This window comes from Suncus etruscus, chromosome 10, assembly GCF_024139225.1.
Source record: "Suncus etruscus isolate mSunEtr1 chromosome 10, mSunEtr1.pri.cur, whole genome shotgun sequence".
Taxonomy (NCBI): domain Eukaryota; kingdom Metazoa; phylum Chordata; class Mammalia; order Eulipotyphla; family Soricidae; genus Suncus; species Suncus etruscus.
This window is the reverse complement of record NC_064857.1, coordinates 102,543,818-102,563,762: the sequence shown is the minus strand read 5'-3', so window position 1 is coordinate 102,563,762 and position 19,945 is coordinate 102,543,818. Positions and strand designations below refer to the sequence as shown.

General features: G+C 39.5%; 1 protein-coding gene across 1 annotated transcript in view; it reads left to right on the top strand.

The window, feature by feature from the left end:
* Positions 1 to 227: 227 nt before the first annotated feature.
* CPVL (carboxypeptidase vitellogenic like) overlaps positions 228 to 19,945 on the top strand; it is a 144,001-nt gene continuing 124,283 nt past the window's right edge. The window contains exons 1-2 of the mRNA XM_049781885.1: positions 228 to 397; positions 15,530 to 15,644. Coding sequence (XP_049637842.1) covers positions 228 to 397; positions 15,530 to 15,644 — 285 coding nt within the window. The remainder of the gene's footprint in view (positions 398 to 15,529; positions 15,645 to 19,945) is intronic.

Below are 19,945 nucleotides of genomic sequence, written 5' to 3'. Positions count from 1 at the left end.
ACACTACTTTTTAGAAGCATTAACTTCAGGATAAGTAGGAATTGGGTCTGTTTTTGGTGGCATCAAAGATGTTTATCAAATGACCTTTATGACAACTCTTACCTTTCAGTGAATAAATGAATGTCTTGCATGGGCATGTGTGAGGTAAATGTTTCCAGTTGGGATTCATTTGGAATAGTATGTTATTTGTTGTTTTCCTTCTAGGTATAAAGACAATAATTGCTACCATGTGGAAAGTGATTGTTTCCCTGATCCTGCTGGTCCTTAGCCCTGATGGGGATGGGCTGTTTCATTCCATATACAAAAACATCAATGTTCCTATATCAGAAGGGGGAGATCCAGGCCTACCATTGTTCCTTACTCCATATATCACAGCCAAGAAACTCAGAGAAGGTAAGTGGAAGGAAATTGCAAATCCAGTGTTTCTTTTCGGAGATGTTTATGAACAGATCACATGTCAGCATGTGGTGTTTGGATACAATTGGCTGCAGTGCACAGTGCTGGAAATCACATAGGCATCAAGGTTCCTGAGCAGCAAAGAGGCCAGGATCAGGCTGAGAACCTGTAGAAGTTATGGGGTCAAACCCACAGCCTCCCACATGAAAGGCAGGTGCTTTAGCTAAAGAGCCATTGTGTGTCCCTTTCAACACTTTTTGTTTGAATTTTTAAGTAGATTACACCACAGAACATGAAATACATGCCAGTGTTCTGCAAAATTATTTTATTAAAAATATGAATGAAGGCTGGAGCAATGGTGCAAGCGGTAGGGCATTTGTCTTGGACATGTTAATCTGATGGACCACAGTTCGATCCCACTTGTGGCCCATCTGGTCTCCCAAGCCAGGAGCGATTTCTGAGTGCATAGCCAGGAATAACCCTTGAGCGTCACCAGATGTGGCCCCCAAAATAAGCAAACAAACAAAAAAAAGAAAATGAATGACTTGGTCGCATCTATTTTCAGAGTTTGGAGCTAATGAGAGAATTCATCAGGGGAGCACTTTATTTAAAATTGTTTGTAAAATTAGTATTTGCTCAATAAATATTTGTAAAGTTAATTCTAACCTAAGAATTTAACTAGGGCCCGGAGAGATAGCACAGCAGCATTTGCCTTGCAAGCAGCCGATCCAGGACCAAAGGTGGTTGGTTCGAATCCCAGTGTCTAATATGGTCCCTCGTGCCTGCCAGGAGCTATTTCTGAGCAGACAGCCAGGAGTAACCCCTGAGCACTGCTGGGTGTGGCCCAAAAACCAAAAAAAAAAAAAAAAAAAAGAATTTAACTAAATGCCATTCCCTGGTTCTAAAAACTTCACAGCAAGTCTCATGAGCATCTCAAAAGACCTGTATTTGGTGGAAACACACAAATGAATCAGAAAACAATGATGTTACATACCAATATCAGGAAGACACTAGCTGGTTAATGCAGACATTCAGGCTTGCTCTGTGGTATATGCTCAGAGGTGCTGTGTTGGCCCCAGCTGCAAGGCACCAAACACCCTGGACTTCAGTGTCCTCATTAATGAAAGTTATAGTAACTAACCCAAGTTGCCAGTTGTTAAGAGACTCAGGTGAGAAAATGCACACAAAGACTATTACCTGTACATTGCTCTCTAATATTAGTGCTTACAAAAGGCTTTTATTTAGAGATTGTGGGGATCTTATATTATTATAAATAGAAAGTTGTCATTTGCTATAATCAAAATTCAAATTTCTGAACTGTCTCTGCTTTTTAAATTTATTCATGCATAAGTAAATCATTGTATAGGCAAATTTCTTAATATTTCTGGGTCTCAGTGGTGATGGAACTATAAGTATTACTTAGCAGGTATTTTGAACTGTTTGGGAAAGAAAGCAAAGAAATGGAGGCTAGAAGGATCTATATGGTTAGCAAGGAGAGAACAGATAAGGTATCTGGGGTGTTCTTTGTGTATCTGGTGTATAAGGTGTATCTGGTGGGTTCTTTGAGGTTGTACCTGATGGTAATTGGAGAGCCATATGCTGCAGGAGATTTAACTGGAGCTCCTGTTTACATAGCTTTAACCCTTTGAGCCACCTCAGAAAATTTTCATCTCAGATAATTTTTTGATAATCCAACAGCATCAGAAAGTTGATTGGAGAAGATGCAATTAAATATAGAAAAATCATGCTGTCTTGCAAAGAGAGATGGGTGTTTTCTCAGGGACACTGAAATGTATCCCTATTCCTAGCTAAGAACTAAATTATGAGGTCAGAAGATTGGTAGATGTTCTAAGACAGTGTAAATGATACTGAAATTTTGAGGGCAAGGATCATTTTAAAGGTAACAAACATCCCACAGGGAAGTTTGAAATTGAGCAACTTTCTTATTTAAAGTATTTTAATAGCCAATAGGATGGCATTGTATTTTTTACTTTGCTAGTTTAGAACCAAAAATGTTTCTGTGTCTTAAGTCTATATTGGAGTCTACTCATGTGTCTTCCTGAATTAGAAGTTGGCTTTATATTTCACTGTATCTCTTCTAAGGAAAGGTGAAAAATTCTATGTAGTCCAGCAATAGCTCATTTTTTTTCACAGTTTTCATCCCCAATATAAAACTTGGGCAAATATGTATGTCAGTGATATAGGCTGAGTTCACTAGGTGTATAAAGAGATAAACTACCATTAATCCAGACCCACCAAATTAGATTTCATGAATTTATTTTGCTTGATATATTAATAGATATCAGGAACTTGGATTATATTCATTAACAGTAAATCAGAAGAAACTCAATTGGTTTAGAACTGAAAGGGCACTAAATATATTCATAAGAAAAGCATACCAGACTGAACTTCGCTGGATCTCAGATGCCAGCACCCTTCTGCCTCTCTACTCTGCTGTCCTGCATTTTCGGCCTGATTTCACCCTTGGTGTGGCTCATCAGCCAGCCTGCCTTCCTGTGACATGCCCAGAAAGGGAGGAGCCACTGAACTTCGCTGGATCTCAGATGCCAGCACACTTCTGCCTCTCTACTCTGCTGTCCTGCATTTTTGGCCTGATTTCATCCTGGGTGCGGCCCATCTGCCAGCCTGCCTTCCTGTGAGCCTTCCGTGGAGGTGAGTCGACACGCCCAGAAAGGGAGAAGCCAGAGGAGCACGGTTGCTCCGCTCCCCTTCGCGACGGTGCACAGCATTTAGCCGATGAATACAATCACAACACGTAGAAAAACACGCAGTACTAGTGTGACAATGGGGAAACAACACGGGCCAGTGCCAGACATAGAGAATGAAGATGGCAACTCTGATGACTTGAACATGACCAACCACCTAGTCAGTCTTTCAGATAAGGAGTTTAGAGTTGCAATATGGAACATGTTCAAAGAACTCAAACAAAGTATAGAAGAGAAAACTAAAAAGAATCAGGAGAATATGAAGATAGAAATGAGAAAACTCCAAACAGAAATTTCAGATCAAATAACAGGTCTGAGAAACTCAGTAGATGAATTGAAGAAAAACATGTTTGAGATTTCCCACAGGTTAACAGCAGCTGAGGATAGAATCAGTACACTGGAAGATGAGATACATAACAATTACATACAGCAGAAGAAATTGGAAAAAAGCCTCAAAGCAAATGATCAAACAATGGAAAAATTACTCAAAGAATGGGAACAGATGAAAATAGAAGTCTATGATAAGCTCAACAGAAACAACTTAAGAATCATTGGAGTCCCAGAGACTCAGGAAGAAAATCTCCAGGAAGAATCAACAGTCAAGAACATCATTAAAGAGAAACTACCAGAGATAATGAATACATGTGATCAAATCCTGCATGCCCGAAGAGTGCCAACTAAAAGAGACCCCAGAAAAAACACCCCAAGACACATCCTAGTCACAATGATGAATCCCATAGATAGAGACAGAATTCTGAAAGCAGCAAGATCAAAAAGAGAAATTACATTCAAGGGAACATCCTTGAGATTTACTGCAGACCTGTCACCAGAAACACTCAAGGCCAGAAGGCAGTGGTGGGACATAGTGACAAAACTCAATGAAATAAATGCTTCGCCTAGAATACTGCACCCAGCAAAACTCACTTTCAGGTTTGAAGGAACAATACATAGTTTCACAGACAAACAACAGCTCAAAAACTTCACAGACTCAAAACCATTCTTAAAAGAAAAACTGAACGGCATACTTTAAGACAAGGCTTACCAACAGACACACCAAACTTTAATATAAAGATGGCACTAACTCCCAGGACAATTCTTTCTCTCAACGTCAATGGATTAAATGCACCAGTTAAGAGACACAGAGTGGCTAAATGGATCAAAAAACTCAATCCAACCTTCTGCTGCCTACAAGAAACGCACCTGAATAGTCAGAACAAACATAGATTCAAAATAAAAGGCTGGAGGAAAATCATCCAAGCAAACAACACCCAAAAAAAAGCAGGAGTGGCCATATTAATATCAGATGATGCAAACTTTATACTTAGGAAAGTTGTAAGGGACAAAGATGGACATTTTGTATTAATCAAGGGATATGTACAGCAGGAAGAAATCACCCTCCTAAACATATATGCACCGAATGAGGGGCCAGAAAAATATTTAATACAACTGTTGACAAAGCTGAAAAATAATATCAATAACAACACAATAATTGTGGGAGACCTCAACACGGCATTGTCAACACTAGACAGGTCAACCAGACTGAAACCCAACAAGAATATACTAGACCTGAGGAGAGAAATGGAAGAAAGAGGCCTAGTAGATATATACAGGACACTCCACCCCCAGAAGCCTGGATACACATTTTTCTCTAATGTACATGGGACATTCTCTAGGATAGACTACATGTTAGCACACAAAACATACCTCCATAATATCAAGAGGATAGAAATTTTGCAGGCTGCCTTTGCTGACCACAAAGCACTGAAATTATATATAAACTACAAAGGGACACAGAAGAAAAATTTTAACACCTGGAAGTTAAATAGCCTCATATTGAATAATCAGTGGGTCCGAGATGAAATCAAAGAGGAAATCAAAACCTTCCTGAAAACAAATGACAATGGAGACACAAATTATCAGAACCTATGGGACACAGCAAAAGCAGTACTGAGAGGAAAATTTATAGCTTTGCAAGCACACATCAGGAAAGAAGAAGGGGCATACCTGAATAGCTTAATGACGCAGCTCATAGAATTAGAAAGTGCTCAACAAAAGGATCCAAAAATAGGGAGGCAGAAGGAAATAACAAAGCTGAGAGCAGAAATCAATGAAGTGGAAACCAGAAAAACCATCCAAAAGATCAACGAAAGCAGAAGTTGGTTCTTTGAAAAAATAAACAAGATTGATAGACCACTGGCAAAACTAACAAAGAAAGAAAGAGAGAGAAACTTGATAACTCGTATTAGGAATGAAAAAGGAGAGATCACTACTGATATGGTAGAGATTCAAAGGGTAATCAGAAACTACTTTGAGAAACTCTATGCCACTAAAAATGAAAACTTGGAAGAAATGGATAAATTTTTGGAATCTTATAATCTTCCACGATTGAATGAAGAGGATGTAGCATATCTAAACACACCCATTACTATTGAGGAAATTAAGAAAGTAATTAAATGTCTGCCCAAAAACAAAAGCCCAGGCCCAGATGGATTTACTATTGAATTCTTTCAAACCTTTCAAGAGGAACTACTACCAATCCTGGCAAGACTCTTTCATGAAATTGAAAAAACAGGAAAACTTCCAAATAGCTTTTATGAAGCCAACATTACCTTGATACCTAAACCAGACAGAGATGCTACGAAAAAAGAAAATTACAGACCAATATCGCTGATGAATGCAGATGCAAAGATCTTCAACAAAATCCTGGCAAATAGGATTCAATGCCTCATTAAGAAGATCATCCACTACGATCAAGTAGGTTTCATTCCAGGAATGCAAGGCTGGTTTAACATCCATAAATCTGTCAACATAATACACAACATCAACAGCAAGAAAAATAAAAATCACATGATCATATCAATCGACGCAGAGAAAGCATTTGACAAGGTCCAACACCCATTCTTGATCAAAACTCTCAGCAAGATGGGAATGGAAGGAACCTTTCTCAATATAGTTAAGGCCATCTACCACAAGCCAGAGGCAAATATTGTCCTCAATGGAGAAAAACTGAAAGCCTTTCCTCTAAATTCTGGCACAAGACAAGGCTGTCCTCTCTCACCACTCCTATTCAACATAGCACTGGAAGTACTCGCTATAGCGATTAGGCAAGAAAAGGATATCAAGGGAATCCAGATAGGAAAGGAAGAAGTCAAGCTCTCACTGTTTGCAGATGACATGATACTCTACTTAAAAAACCCCAAAGACTCTACCAAAAAGCTTCTAGAAACAATAGACTCATATAGCAAGGTGGCAGGCTACAAAATTAACACACAAAAATCAATGGCCTTTCTATACACCAATACTAATAAGGAAGAAATGGACATTAAGAAAACAACTCCATTCACTATAGTGTCACACAAACTCAAATATCTTGGAATCAACTTGACTAAAAATGTGAAGGACCTATACAAGGAAAACTATAAAACTCTGCTCCAAGAAATAAGAGAAGACACGCGGAAATGGAAGCACATACCCTGCTCATGGATTGGCAGGATTAACATCATTAAAATGGCAATACTCCCCAAAGCACTGTACAGATTTAATGTGATCCCCCTAAAGATACCCATGACATTCTTTAAAGAAATGGACCAGGCACTTTTGAAATTTATTTGGAATAATAAACACCCTCGAATAGCTAAAGCAATCATTGGGAAAAAGAATATGGGAGGAATTACTTTCCCCAACTTTAAACTTTACTACAAAGCAATAGTTATCAAAACAGCATGGTATTGGAATAAGGACAGGCCCTCAGATCAGTGGAATAAGCTTGAATACTCAGAGAATGTTCCCCAGACATACAATCACCTAATTTTTGATAAAGGAGCAAAAAATCCTAAATGGAACAAAGAAAGCCTCTTCAACAAGTGGTGTTGGTACAACTGGGTAGCCTCTTGCAAAAAATTGAACTTAGACCCCCAGCTAACATCATGTACGAAGGTAAAATCCAAATGGATTAAAGACCTCGATATCAGCCCCAAAACCATAAGATATATAGAACAATACGTAGGTAAAACACTCCAGGACATTGAGGCTAAAGGCATCTTCAAGGAAGAAACTGCACTCTCCAAGCAAGTGAAAGCAGAGATTAACAGATGGGAATATATTAAGCTGAGAAGCTTCTGCACCTCAAAGGAAATAGTGCCCAAGATACAAGAGCCACCCACTGAGTGGGAGAAACTATTCACCCAATACCCATCAGATAAGGGGCTAATCTCCAAAATATACAAGGCACTGACAGAACTTTACAAGAAAAAAACATCTAATCCCATCAAAAAATGGGGAGAAGAAATGAACAGACACTTTGACAAAGAAGAAATACAGATGGCCAAAAGACACATGAAAAAATGTTCCACATCACTAATCATCAGGGAGATGCAAATCAAAACAACGATGAGATACCACCTCACACCCCAGAGAATGGCACACATCACAAAGAATGAGAATAAACAGTGTTGGCGGGGATGTGGGGAGAAAGGAACTCTTATCCACTGCTGGTGGGAATGCCATCTAGTTCAACCTTTATGGAAAGCGATATGGAGATTCCTCCAAAAACTGGAAATCGAGCTCCCATACGATCCAGCTATACCACTCCTAGGAATATACCCTAGGAACACAAAAATACAATACAAAAACCCCTTCCTTACACCTATATTCATTGCAGCTCTATTTACCATAGCAAGACTCTGGAAACAACCAAGATGCCCTTCAACAGACGAATGGCTAAAGAAACTGTGGTACATATACACAATGGAGTATTATGCAGCTGTCAGGAGAGATGAAGTCATGAAATTTTCCTATACATGGATGTACACGGAATCTATTATGCTGAGTGAAATAAGTCAGAGAGAGAGAGAAAAATGCAGAACGGTCTCACTGATCTATGGGTTTTAAGAAAAATGAAAGACATTCTTGCAATAATAACTTTCAGACACAAAAGAGAAAAGAGCTGGAAGTTCCAGCTCACCTCAGGAAGCTCATCACAAAGAGTGATGAGTTTAGTTGGATAAATAACTACATTTTGAACTGTCCTAATAATGAGAATGTATGAGGGAAATTGAGAACCTGTTTAGAGTACAGGCGGGGGTTGGGTGGGGAGGAGGGAGACTTGGGACATTGGTGATGGGAATGTTGCACTGGTGATGGGTGGTGTAAAAAAAAAAAAGCAAAAACATTCACACAATATAAATATTAACACAATTGTAAATGTGACCTAAATTAAATATTTTAATAATAATATAAAAGAAGCTTCCTCTCCTGTCATCGAGTCTAAAAAAAAAAAAAAAAAAAAGAATCAAGAGAATATGAAGATAGAAATCAGAAAACTCCAAACTGAAATTTCAGGTCAAATAACAGGTCTGAAAAACTCAGTAGATGAATTGAAGAAAAAAAAAAAGAAAAGAAAAGCATACCAGTCCATAGGGAGAAATTTTAAGTCTCAGTAACAGTACAGGAATTACCCAGGAGAACACAGGTAATAAAAGCAGAGACAGTTGGTTTTAGATCCATCTGCTAAGCTTTACTAGTAATATTTTAGAAGAAAACTATTTTTTGGTAGACATAATCCAGGAAATTTAAAAAACTAGCGCTAATATGAGTAATCCTAAGTAAAGCAGATTCCTAACATTTAGCAGTTATGTCCCCAGAACCTATCTGTCATAGGCATTCAGTAAATATTTGTAAAATTTATATTGGAAACCCAACTCTGTGCCAGGCCTTATACTTTATATACACATTAGCTCATTTCATTCTCAGCTCTAATAAAGCAGAGATCATGTTTGTTCCATTTTCATGATGGAAAAGGTGAGACTCAGTGAAATTTAAAATCCTGCAGAGACCTGTTTAAAGTAGTGCTGGAATAAAAACCTATACCTTAGGACTCTAAAGTCCAAAGTCTGAATCATTATACTCTGCCCTGTTTCAGACTTGAAAATGTTGGGGGAAAATTCAGGCAAATTGTATTTGTGTACAATGAGCAAGAAAAAAACAGCTGAAACAAGGACACCAAATGAAAGTGGTCATGGTGTGTCAGCATTCCAAGCCTGGTGGAAAGAAGTAAATAGAATTCAAAGAAACATTCACTGGAGAGATTGTACATATGCCTCCCATTTCAGAACTTTATGCATACCTCTCTTTCCCTGTCTGTTATGGTTATCAGAGTAGCAAAGAAAGATTCAAAGACTCATGGGGAGCTAGTTTATCTTAGTCCTTTTGTTCCAAGCCTGTTAAGTGCATCAGCTGATGTGTGACATTTTGAGTAGTAAATCTGATGCAATGTCACTTTATCAGGTTCTGTTACACAGCACAATCTTTGAACAGAATTTTAAGTAGCTTATTCCAAATCCAATCCATCTGGGTATTCAAATGAACCCCTGACAACATAATCAAGGCCCATTTTCTTCATCCCCTTTACTGAAAGTTCAGGAAGTTCAGGACAGATGGTCATCTTGCTCCCCTCAGTCCCTTTTGATTATTGAGATTGACGAAACCAATGTCTGAGTCTTAATATTGCATTGGAATATTTCTGGATAAGCCGTCACTCCTCAAAAGACAAAGGAAGTTTTAATTTTTTAATTTCCAATTAGCTAGACTAATTTTATGTAATGGTAATTGCATGTTTACTTTCTCTGGAGCTAGAATAAACTCCACTCTCTGAAACAACAAAGGAATATTAGGAGGCACATTTGGGCATGTTTACAAGCCCTTTATTTTCACAAATTTTAAGTATTTTGCTCTTTAGTCTTAATTTATTTTGACTGTTAGCCTCTTGTCCACAATAACAATGAACTGGAGGGTTTTTTTGCAGTTTTGAAAAGAATCGTGGTAGCTGCTTCAAGCTAGTCTTTGGTCATACTCCATAGAGCATTAGTATCACAAACATTGGTGACCAAGTAAATAATAAGGAGGAAGTGAAATCTCTTCAAAGAAAACCTTTTCCTTGTTTTAATTGCTTCAAACATTTGTGTTATGAGTCATGCTTTCAGGAGAAAAGCAAGTCATTCATCTTGGGAGTTTATTTTCCACATTTCGTTAATAAATTCTGGAAGGGGGAAAAGCACATCAGAAAATATAAAAAATCACAATTGAAATAACTTTTCACTACTTGACGGAGATTTAGTTAAATGTTAAAATAGGATGAAATCCTTGTGGACCAGAAGAAAGTCCTCCTACACTTCTGTAACTCCTACTAAGACATGTTTTCCATGGAAGTTTTGAACAAATATTCTAAGCCATTGCGTCCTGCTGTAGTTGATCCATGCAGCATTCCTTAGCATTCATTTATCCAATTACTAACATTCAGTTCTTAACAGGAATTTTTTTGACTATTTAAGTATATGATTATGCATCCGTTGTCAACACAAACAAAACAAAACAGGTACAAAACAAACATGTAGGCCAGAGCAGGTAGGGTGATTGCCTTGCATTTGGCCAACCAGGGTTGGATTCTTAACATCCCACTGATCCACAGAGACCCTCCAGGAGTTATCTCTGAGTGCAGAACTAGGAGTAAGTCCTGAGCACTACTAGATGTGGTCTCAAAATAGGTAGAAAATATTAGAAAAAGGATAATTCTGTCTCTAATAGCAACCCCACTTTTCCCTAAATATCTTTTTATCTAAAATAGTCCTCTTCACCTTCCCCCTTGTCTTTTTTTTTGCAGAGATGCTTAGCTCTCTTTAGGGAGAAAAGAGAATATCTAGAAAGGTTGGATGGTAGAGTTCTCTGGAAAGATGGAGGAAACCAGAAAATTGTACAGTCTAGATAGACCTCTAGATTTTTGGCATGCCCTGTGCTAAAAGAAAACCATCTCTTTCTTTGCCCTAATCTTGTGCCATGTGCACTGTTGTGCTAAGGGTTCAGGAGCATTTTCCCACTGTGTCCTCCAAGAAAACCTATGTGAGAATAGTCACTTTCTTTTTAATTTTGTTTTGGGACCATTTCCATAGGTGTTCAGGGTAAGGCTGAGGGAACCATATGTGGTACCAGGGGTCAAATCTGAGCCAGCTTATGAATGGTAAGTTCTCTATTTGCTGTACTGTCTCTACAGCTCCAAGTAGCCACACTTTTGCATAAAACAAAGGAAAGATTTATAGTAAGGAAGGGACTTGTTAGGGATGGTCATAGTCTGTCAAGTGGAACATCTTGCTCTCTCAGCTCTAGCATATATAAACTGCCCATTGAAAACTTTTCATGGTTCTCACCAACCCCTTTTCTCCTAAGTACTCCTTGGCCCTCATCACTTGGCAAATATCTCCACCCAGGTTCTCTAAAGCTTGAACCTGGGCTTTTAGTAGCATTTTACTTTCCTATATAAGAAGCTGGAGCACAAGGCCCCAAAAGGCTATGCTAGCCAGTAGCTATGTGAAGACCAATCCAGTAAGGGTGTTCTTTACCCCACTGCTGCTTAAGCTTTCTCACTCATAACCTCTTTACAGCAGAGGAATTTTTATAATGATCTGCAAATACTACAAACTTTTAATGATTAAATAAATAAAAAATTATTTAAAACAAATACTTAAGATATTTTGTGATGCTGGAGTGAAAGTTCAGCCAGTAGAGTACTTGTCAAATGACCCCCCCAAATCCTGCCAAGAGTGATCCCTGAGTGCAGAGCTAGTATTATCTCTGAGCTCCCCCAGGCATATACCAAAAGTGAAGTAAAAGAAGAGCTGGAGGAGAAAGGAGGAGGAGGAAGAGGAACAGAAAGAGGAAGAGAAGGAGGAGGAGGAGGATCAGGAGAAGAAAGAGGAAGAGAGAAAATAGAGAAGAGATGGAGGAGATAAAGAAGTTATGAACCTCATATTTAGTTAGGTAATACCTGATAGATACAACCCACATCTGGGGCCTACATTGGGGTTCCTTAAACTTTCCCCCTTCTTGACCCTTGTCTCTCTTGAGAAATGTCATGTGGATGATTGCTAGTACAAACACCTAGGATTCAGAAACTTTGGAATTTGACTTGTTTTTTGATCATTGCATATTCAGAAATTTCTAACACTTACCCATTTTTTTCATGACCCGTACAATTCAGTTATGTGATCTTCATGGGGGAATGCAATCCACTGTTTAAGAGATGAGGAACTAGAGACTTACTTTCCTTCAGGAGGTAGATAATCCCATAAGTCTCCCATAGTCCCCAAAGCAGTTGCATGCAGGGAAAAGTTAACAAACCCGCTTCGGGTCCTGGGCCTGAGCCATTCCCTGCATCCTGGATGATTAATATTCTCACTGTGACACCCCACTCACTGATTGCTTGAATGGAAAAGAGCTGTGAAAGTCAGACCCTCAAGATGTTCAGGACATAGCACCAGTCAGCCAAGGCATCTTTAGTTGGCATGAGTAAAGGATCGAGTTTTCTTAGCAACTTATGCCTGTCACCAGTTTCCAGGTCAAATAGTCTCAGACTGAAAGCTTTCCTTGATTGACTAATTATTTTGAAAGTTAAAAGGAGGGACCACAGTGACAGTAAACTGGCCAAGGCCTTGCATTTGGCCAATCTAGGTTTTCCCTAGCGCTCCATATGGTCCACTGAACCCACCAGGAATGATCCTTGAGCACAAAGGCAGATATAAGCCCTAAGTCCTAAGTGATCAAAAAACTAAACCAAATCAAGAAAACTTCAAAACCAAAAGTTTATAAGAAGTTGAACTGGAGGGCTGGAGGAATGTCATGGCAGGCATGATGTTTACCTTGTAAGCAACTAACCTGGGTTCAATCTCTGGTAGCCCAGATGGTCCCCCAAGCTCCACCAGTAGTGATCTCTGAGCACAAAGCCAAGAAAAATCCCTAAGCATTTCAGGGTGTGGACCCAAAAGAAACAGTTAAACGTGTTAACAGAAATAATCTTTTAGAGCAATTATATGAACAGAGGAAAATGAGTAGAATAAATCAATTGCCACGATTTCCCATACCATATATGTTCCCCATCCCTGATGATCATGTCTACCCTCAGTGGTGAACTCTTTACTCTGGAACAGTGATCCTCAGACTATGGCCACATAGTCTATGGTCACATATTGTATTTGTTTTCGTTTTGTTTCTTCACTTCAAAATAAGATATATGCAGTGTGCAAAGGAATTTGTTCACAGTTTTTGTTTTTACTATAGTCTTGCCCTCCAATGGTCTTAGGGAGAGTGAACTGGCCCCCTGTTTAAAAAGTTTGAGGACCACTGCTCTAGAGCCACCTGCATTGACATGTTCTAAGTATTGTAAATTCTGTTGGCTTGGGTAGGTATTTTTGTTGTTGTTTTGCTTTTATTATTGTTGTTATCATTTTTAATTTTGGAGGCCTAAACTTGATGTACTCCTTATTCTGTGCTCAGGAGTTATTCCTTTATCTGTGCTCAGCAATTACTCCTGGTGGTGATAGAGGACCATATGGGATATGAGGGATCAAATCCAGGCTGTCTGTGTGTAAGGTACACACCCTATCCACTGTGCTATCTCTCGGGCCCCGTAAAGATCTTTAATGACTCATATCCACTACTAAAGTATCACACAGAGACAAGGGGAGAGAGACAGGACTCAGGGGTGCATGCTTGGCATGTGTAAGGCTCAAAGTTCCCTTCCCCACTTTAGCTTTGGCAGCACTCCTGGGCCCACAGATTGGCCAGGCAGCACCTAGAGTTGCCAATGGGTTCCTGAGTATTGCTAGAAACTCCCTCCCAAATAAAGGATCATGCAACACAGTTGGAAAAAATAGATTCTTTTGGGACATATACTTTCCCTCTGCTCTCTGAGTGCAGGGCAAGGCAGGATAGATACCAACTCTGCTGCCCGGTTTCAATCCCAGCCATCACAAGACCAGAGGGATAATACAGCAGATAGGGCACTTGTTTTGCATGTAGCTGGCCCAGGGTTGATCCTGGCATCTTGTAAGGTTTCCCTAGCCCACCAGGAGTACTAGTCCACCTGGAGTGCAGAGCCAGGAGTAAGTCCTCAGCATCATCAGATGTGTCTCTAAACCCAAACAAAATAAATACATCCCAGACATCCCTCACTAATGGTGGGACTGTGGGACACCCTGAACCTCTTTGCCTTTTATTTTTCTAAGCTATCAAATGGGGTCAGTGTGATTCTTGCTCAGATTGGCCTAGAGATCACTGAAGTGGGAATTCTTTTTTTTTTTTTAATCTTTATTTAAGCACCATGATAACAAACATGTTTGTAGTTGGGTTTTAGTTATAAAAACATCCTCCTTCACCAGTGCAACATTTTCACCACCAATGCCCTCCATATCCTTCCTCCCCCATCCCTTGCCTATATTCGAGACAGACATCTCTTTCTCTAACTTACTATCATTGTCATGATACTTGTCAGTGTAGTTATTTCTCTAACTGAACTTACCACTCTCTGTGGTATGCTTCATAGAGTGGGCTGGTCCTTGCAGCCCTCATCTCTATTGTCTCTGGGTTTTATTACAATAATGTCTTTTATTGGCACTGTTTACTCCTGAGGGGCTTTGGCTGCCTGAGGCCTGGCCCATCTCATGCTGCCCTGGGCTGCCACAAGAAAGCTAAGTCCTCTGCCATAGACAGAAATCCTGTTGTTCTATTTGTCTCTGTCCAGATAGCCAGGAAGTCACCCTTGCCCTACTGTCAGCCTCCTTTCTCACCCTTTCCTTCCTCCCTGCTACCCTTGTTCCTGGAAGGGACATTGTAGAAAACCTTCTGCTTCATAACAATGGCAATGGTGATGGGAATGTCTCAGAACTCTGTAAGCATGGGGGCTTCTTGGCTATATTGTTCTTTTGCCTCTCATCACCCTTTTGGGGTGGTAACTTTATCTGGACCTAGTCTTCTAATGGCCTTTGCTTACTGTAGAGTGGAGATGAAGTCAAGTGATTTTTGATACTCTTTAAAAGCAAATCTTAGAACTAAAAATATAAATTTGGGGAGAGAAAGAGCATACAGATGGTTCAAGTGGTAGATAGCATGCCTAGCACTCATAAGGCCCTTAGTATGATTTCCAGCACTGAGGATATCAAGGTTTCCAAACATCTTGGGTGGATCCCTGTGGTTACAGAGCACTGCCATTGTGAGTCTTGTGTCCCCAATACTACTGAGAGTAACATAGGTGAGCTATATCACAGCCAGGCTACACTGGGTGACTTCTACAGCTCCTAAGTGGGTATCCATTAGCCCCAACTAATCTGGGAATGACCCCAGACTCCTTTGCACTGACAGATATGACCCCAACACAGATGTTTTCAAAGCTCTTTATCTTGCCTCAGTGGTGAATGTTCCATAGGTGGAATTGGCCAAGGCCACCTGGAACCACTTTGAAAAGGGTCATGCTGATGGACCCTTTGCCTCAGACTTGACCCTGGTAGTCTTGGCCTGAGATGAAGGTGATTTATGTCATGTGTTTTCTCTAACTCTTGGCTGATGATTTTTACCCCACTAGGGAGACGTATGAGTTTGGTTGCTCCTTTCCCAGGATCGAATGTGAAGAGTTATGCAGGGTACCTCACAGTCAACCAGACCTACAATAGCAACCTTTTCTTCTGGTTCTTTCCTGCTGAGGTAAGCTTGCTACTGCCACACCAGGATGGAAATGTTGGCCTACAAATTCACCTAAAGATGGAAATTTTTGTATTTTTCTTTAAAATATGGTGCTAGGGGTTGAACCCAGGGGTTTCCACATCTGAACCAGCTGAGCCACACCAAAGACCCCTAAAATTATTGGTGAATGTGTGAAGTCTCTGTTTTGTTAAGTTAATAAATGTTTGTGGGGAGAGCCAGCTTTCAAGATTCCTTGCAGTCTTATTTTATTCTGAGAATAAATGTAACCCACCACCTTCTTTCTTGGTGGTCTTCTTCCTGTTTGTCATTTTGCTCTAAAATAATATCTGTGGGTGACAATATGGGGCCAGTCCTGAAGTAAGATAGCTTGTCTAAATTCATTCAGTCATGGTCTATTTAATCAGTTGTGGTCTTGCATTTTGGCTGCTCTGTCTAAATTTTGCTATGACAATTATTTTGGTATATTTTCCCCTGAGCCAGGACTCATCAATTTTGCTCTTGCTCTTACTTCCTCTTGCAGATACATTTATTGAGTTGGAGGTATAGTAAAGGAGTTAAACTCTCTCTGAGGACTTTTTAGCAGAAGTAAAAAGACCCAACAAAGATTTCTTGAAGGTGTGGTCATTTGCCTTCTCAGATTCACATTGACAGACAGGAAGAAACATCCTTGAATTTCACCAATCCTGCCTTGGCTCTTGGCAAGGTCATGGAGTCTATTTTTGGAGGGAGGAGGGTTACACCCAACGGCACCTAGGGGTTACTTCTGGCTCTGCACTCAGAAGTCAACTCCTGGCAGGCGTGGGGGAACATATGGGATGCCGGGATTTGAACCAGCATCCATCCTGTATAGGCCGTGTGCAAGGCAAATGCCTTACTGCTGTGTTATCACTAGGGTCCCAAGGTCATGGACTCTTTCAGCACTTTGAGTATCTGGGTACTTTGGAAGGGGTTATTGGTAGAGATACATATACATGCATAAACAAATGTTATCCTACCAGGGGGTAATTTTCCGTTTTTACTTTCCAAACTGGATTTGCTTAAGAAGCCAGAGAAAACAAAGAAAGAGTGGCCCCTGTGGAGGAGGGTGATTATATTTGCATGTGATTTGCATATAGCAGAGTCACAACTGAGACATGGGGTTTTGACTTCTCTTTTTTCAACCATGGCCTAGTGACATAATCTACCATGCCCATTGAGAGTAGGGGAGACTGTAAGAAATGGTTAGAAATTGTAGACCCTTTTTGTCTGGCTTTGTAGTAGTCTTTGGAATGTTATATACTTTACAAGCATTTCCTGGACTGAGGAGATATGTTAGTCTTTTGTCGTAAGTATCTTTATTGAGTAAGGCAGAAAGGTTCCTTGTGTTTAAGATTTAGGGAGAGTCTCACAGTCAGAGCTGGACATGTGTAAGTATTATTCTGCTCTTTGAGTATCATCTTCTAATTGAGCCTGGATCTTCAGTGGAAATCAGGGAGCTAACCAAAGATCCAGCAAAATTGTGTAAAAAGAATTGATATAAAAGGAAACCTAGTAATATGACCAAAATCTTTTTTGTTGTTGTTGTTTTTTGTTCATTTGTTTGTTTTTCTGTGCCACACCCGGTGACACTCAGGGATTACTCCTGACTATGTCCTCAGAAATCGCTCTTATGGGATGCTGGGGATTAACCCAAGGTCCCTCCTGGGTCAGCCACGTGCAAGGCAAATGCCCTACCACTGAGCCACCCTACTGCCCCCAGAAATATGACCTAATTCTAAACTGATGAAATTGTCTTTAAATTGTGTTGATCTAGGGTCTATCGAAGTCCCCAGCATTGTTTAGGGACTATGTAATTCCACCTAAACTAGGAGCTCTAGCAAACAAAACATGTGCCCCTTTGTTTCAGCTCCTTAGTCCCTGGGAGTCTTTTTTTTTTTTTTTTTTTTTTTTAGGAGGTAAAAATATTTTAATAATACACTTTTTTTTTTTTTACATTTTAAATTGCTTTATTTAAAGACCATAATACAGGTTGTTCACAATACAGTCAGGAGTATTTTTTTACAGTTGCAAAGTATGCATGATTGAATTTCAGTTATACAATGCACAACACCATTCACCAGTGTATGTTTTCTGCCACCACTTTCCCTAATTTCCTCCTGCCCTGCTGCATCTGAGTGAGATATTTTCTTTTCTCTCTGTATAAGTATATATATACACACATATATATACACATATATGTGTATGTACATATATTTTTTTTCTTTTCCTTTTTTTTTATAATAGCTTATTTTTATTGAAGATCAGAAGTTAATATACAGTTAACATTATTTCTGCACACAACTTTCCAACAGTACCCCCATGGCCTGAGCGCTTCCAACCTTCACAGTAGCCCAAGGGCCCCTTTCATAATAGCTCAATCCAGGGCCTATTTTAGTAACATAGGATTGAAACATAAACCAATCAGATTTGTACAAGTACAACAATTTTAACCAATGGGAGCATAAACACATTTTGATGGCGGGAAGGATAAAGAGGAACCTGGCATGATGGGGGGAGGGGAAGCAAATTCTTAAACAAATAGCTAAATGATATTTACGCAAATACAATTATTTGTTTAGCCTATTTTCCATTTAGATCTATCTTTTGTGCAAGCAATAAGGATCATAATTTAAACTTTACAAAAACATATCAATAACTACATACTTGAGAACAGTTACAAAACCAGGTTCCATGGAAAGGTTAAGGCATCTGGTTAAGCCAGATTCTTTGTGCTGAGCTAAATTTATTTGCAGAGTTTTCTGTTGGTTCGGGGCTATGCAAACTTTTGTGCCTTGAATCAGACAGGCAGTGGAAAATTCATTCAGAGTTCCTTTGATATGTGGGGTGCTCGATCTCCCACATCTTTTAAGTGTCATGCCTTCCAGAAACCATGTTATCTTTCTGTGTTTTAAGAACCACATCTAGCAATATAATTGACTACAGACAATGATCTAGTTCCTATTGCTGATATACAAACCACCTCAAGCTTAGTGGCTAGAATTGTATTATGTGGCCATTGTATTAGGTTGCTGTTCAGTAGGTTGGGTGTCTAAGACAGGCCTCCCGGGATTAAAATTGAGGTATATGCAGGGCTGAAGTTCTTCTGGGGTATGTAAAAAATAATGAGCTTTTGCAATTTCTTAAAGCTGCCCATTTTCCTGTGACCAGCTCCACAGTGACAATGCTTTCTCTGCCTCCTGTCTTCCTTCTCCCTCTGCTCTGTGGTGATTTTGGATCCCAGTGAAAGAAAGATTTCTTGAAGGTGTGGTCACTTTTCTTCTCAGATCCACAGTGACAGGCAGGAAGGAACACCCTTGAAGTTCACCAATCCTGCCTTGGCTCTTGGCAAGGTCATGAAGTCTTTCATCTCTTTGAGTACATGGGTACTTTGAAAGGGGTTATTGGTAAGAGGTGCTGATATGCATAAACAAATGTTATCCTTTGATGGGGTAATTTTCTATTTCTAAGTAATATTGCTAGGTTTTCTTTTATATCAATTCTCTTTATACAATTTTTCTGGATCTTTGGCTAGTTTTCTGATATCTACTGAAGATCCAATTTCTGTTCTATGATCTAGAAGATGATACTCTAAGACTAGACCAATCCTTACACATGTCAAGCTCTGACTGTGAAACTCTCCCTAAGTCTTATACACAAGGGATCTTTCTTGCCTTACCCAATAATGACACTGATGACAAAAGAAGATCGTTGTGATTTTACTGGAAAATTTGGGACAGTTTCCTTGTTTTGATGTCAGTATAAAAGCAGCACCATTGGTATCTTGAGTTTTCATTACCTTTTACTTATACATCATAGTTCTTAGGATCAGGATGTTGTCATCTTTGAGAACATTTTTTTGTACAAAAATTTTTCACCTAAGTTAGTGAAATAATTTTTCTTGATGAGTCTCACATTTTATTGCATTTAGGAATTGTTTCCTAATCCCTCCCCCAAGATTCTGACATAGATTATGGAGTGTTAGAAAATTGTAGAATGACTGTGAGCACTTGTGAAAAATTTGCTCCATCTTTTTTCAGCACTTTTGTTTCAAAGTGACCCACACATATTTTTTCCCAGAACAAAATCCCTTCTTCAGGCAAACTCACATGCTGGTGAAGTGTTGCCCCTTGCATTTATTTAGAATGAGGTTTATACAGACAGGGAAGGAGGCCAGAGAGTTCAGCCTGCATCCTGCTTGGTTTCCTCTAAAGCTCAAGAGAGCTCCTCTTCCTCCCCTTCCATCCTAGCCCTAGGAAGTGGATACTTGATTTTATCTTCTGTCT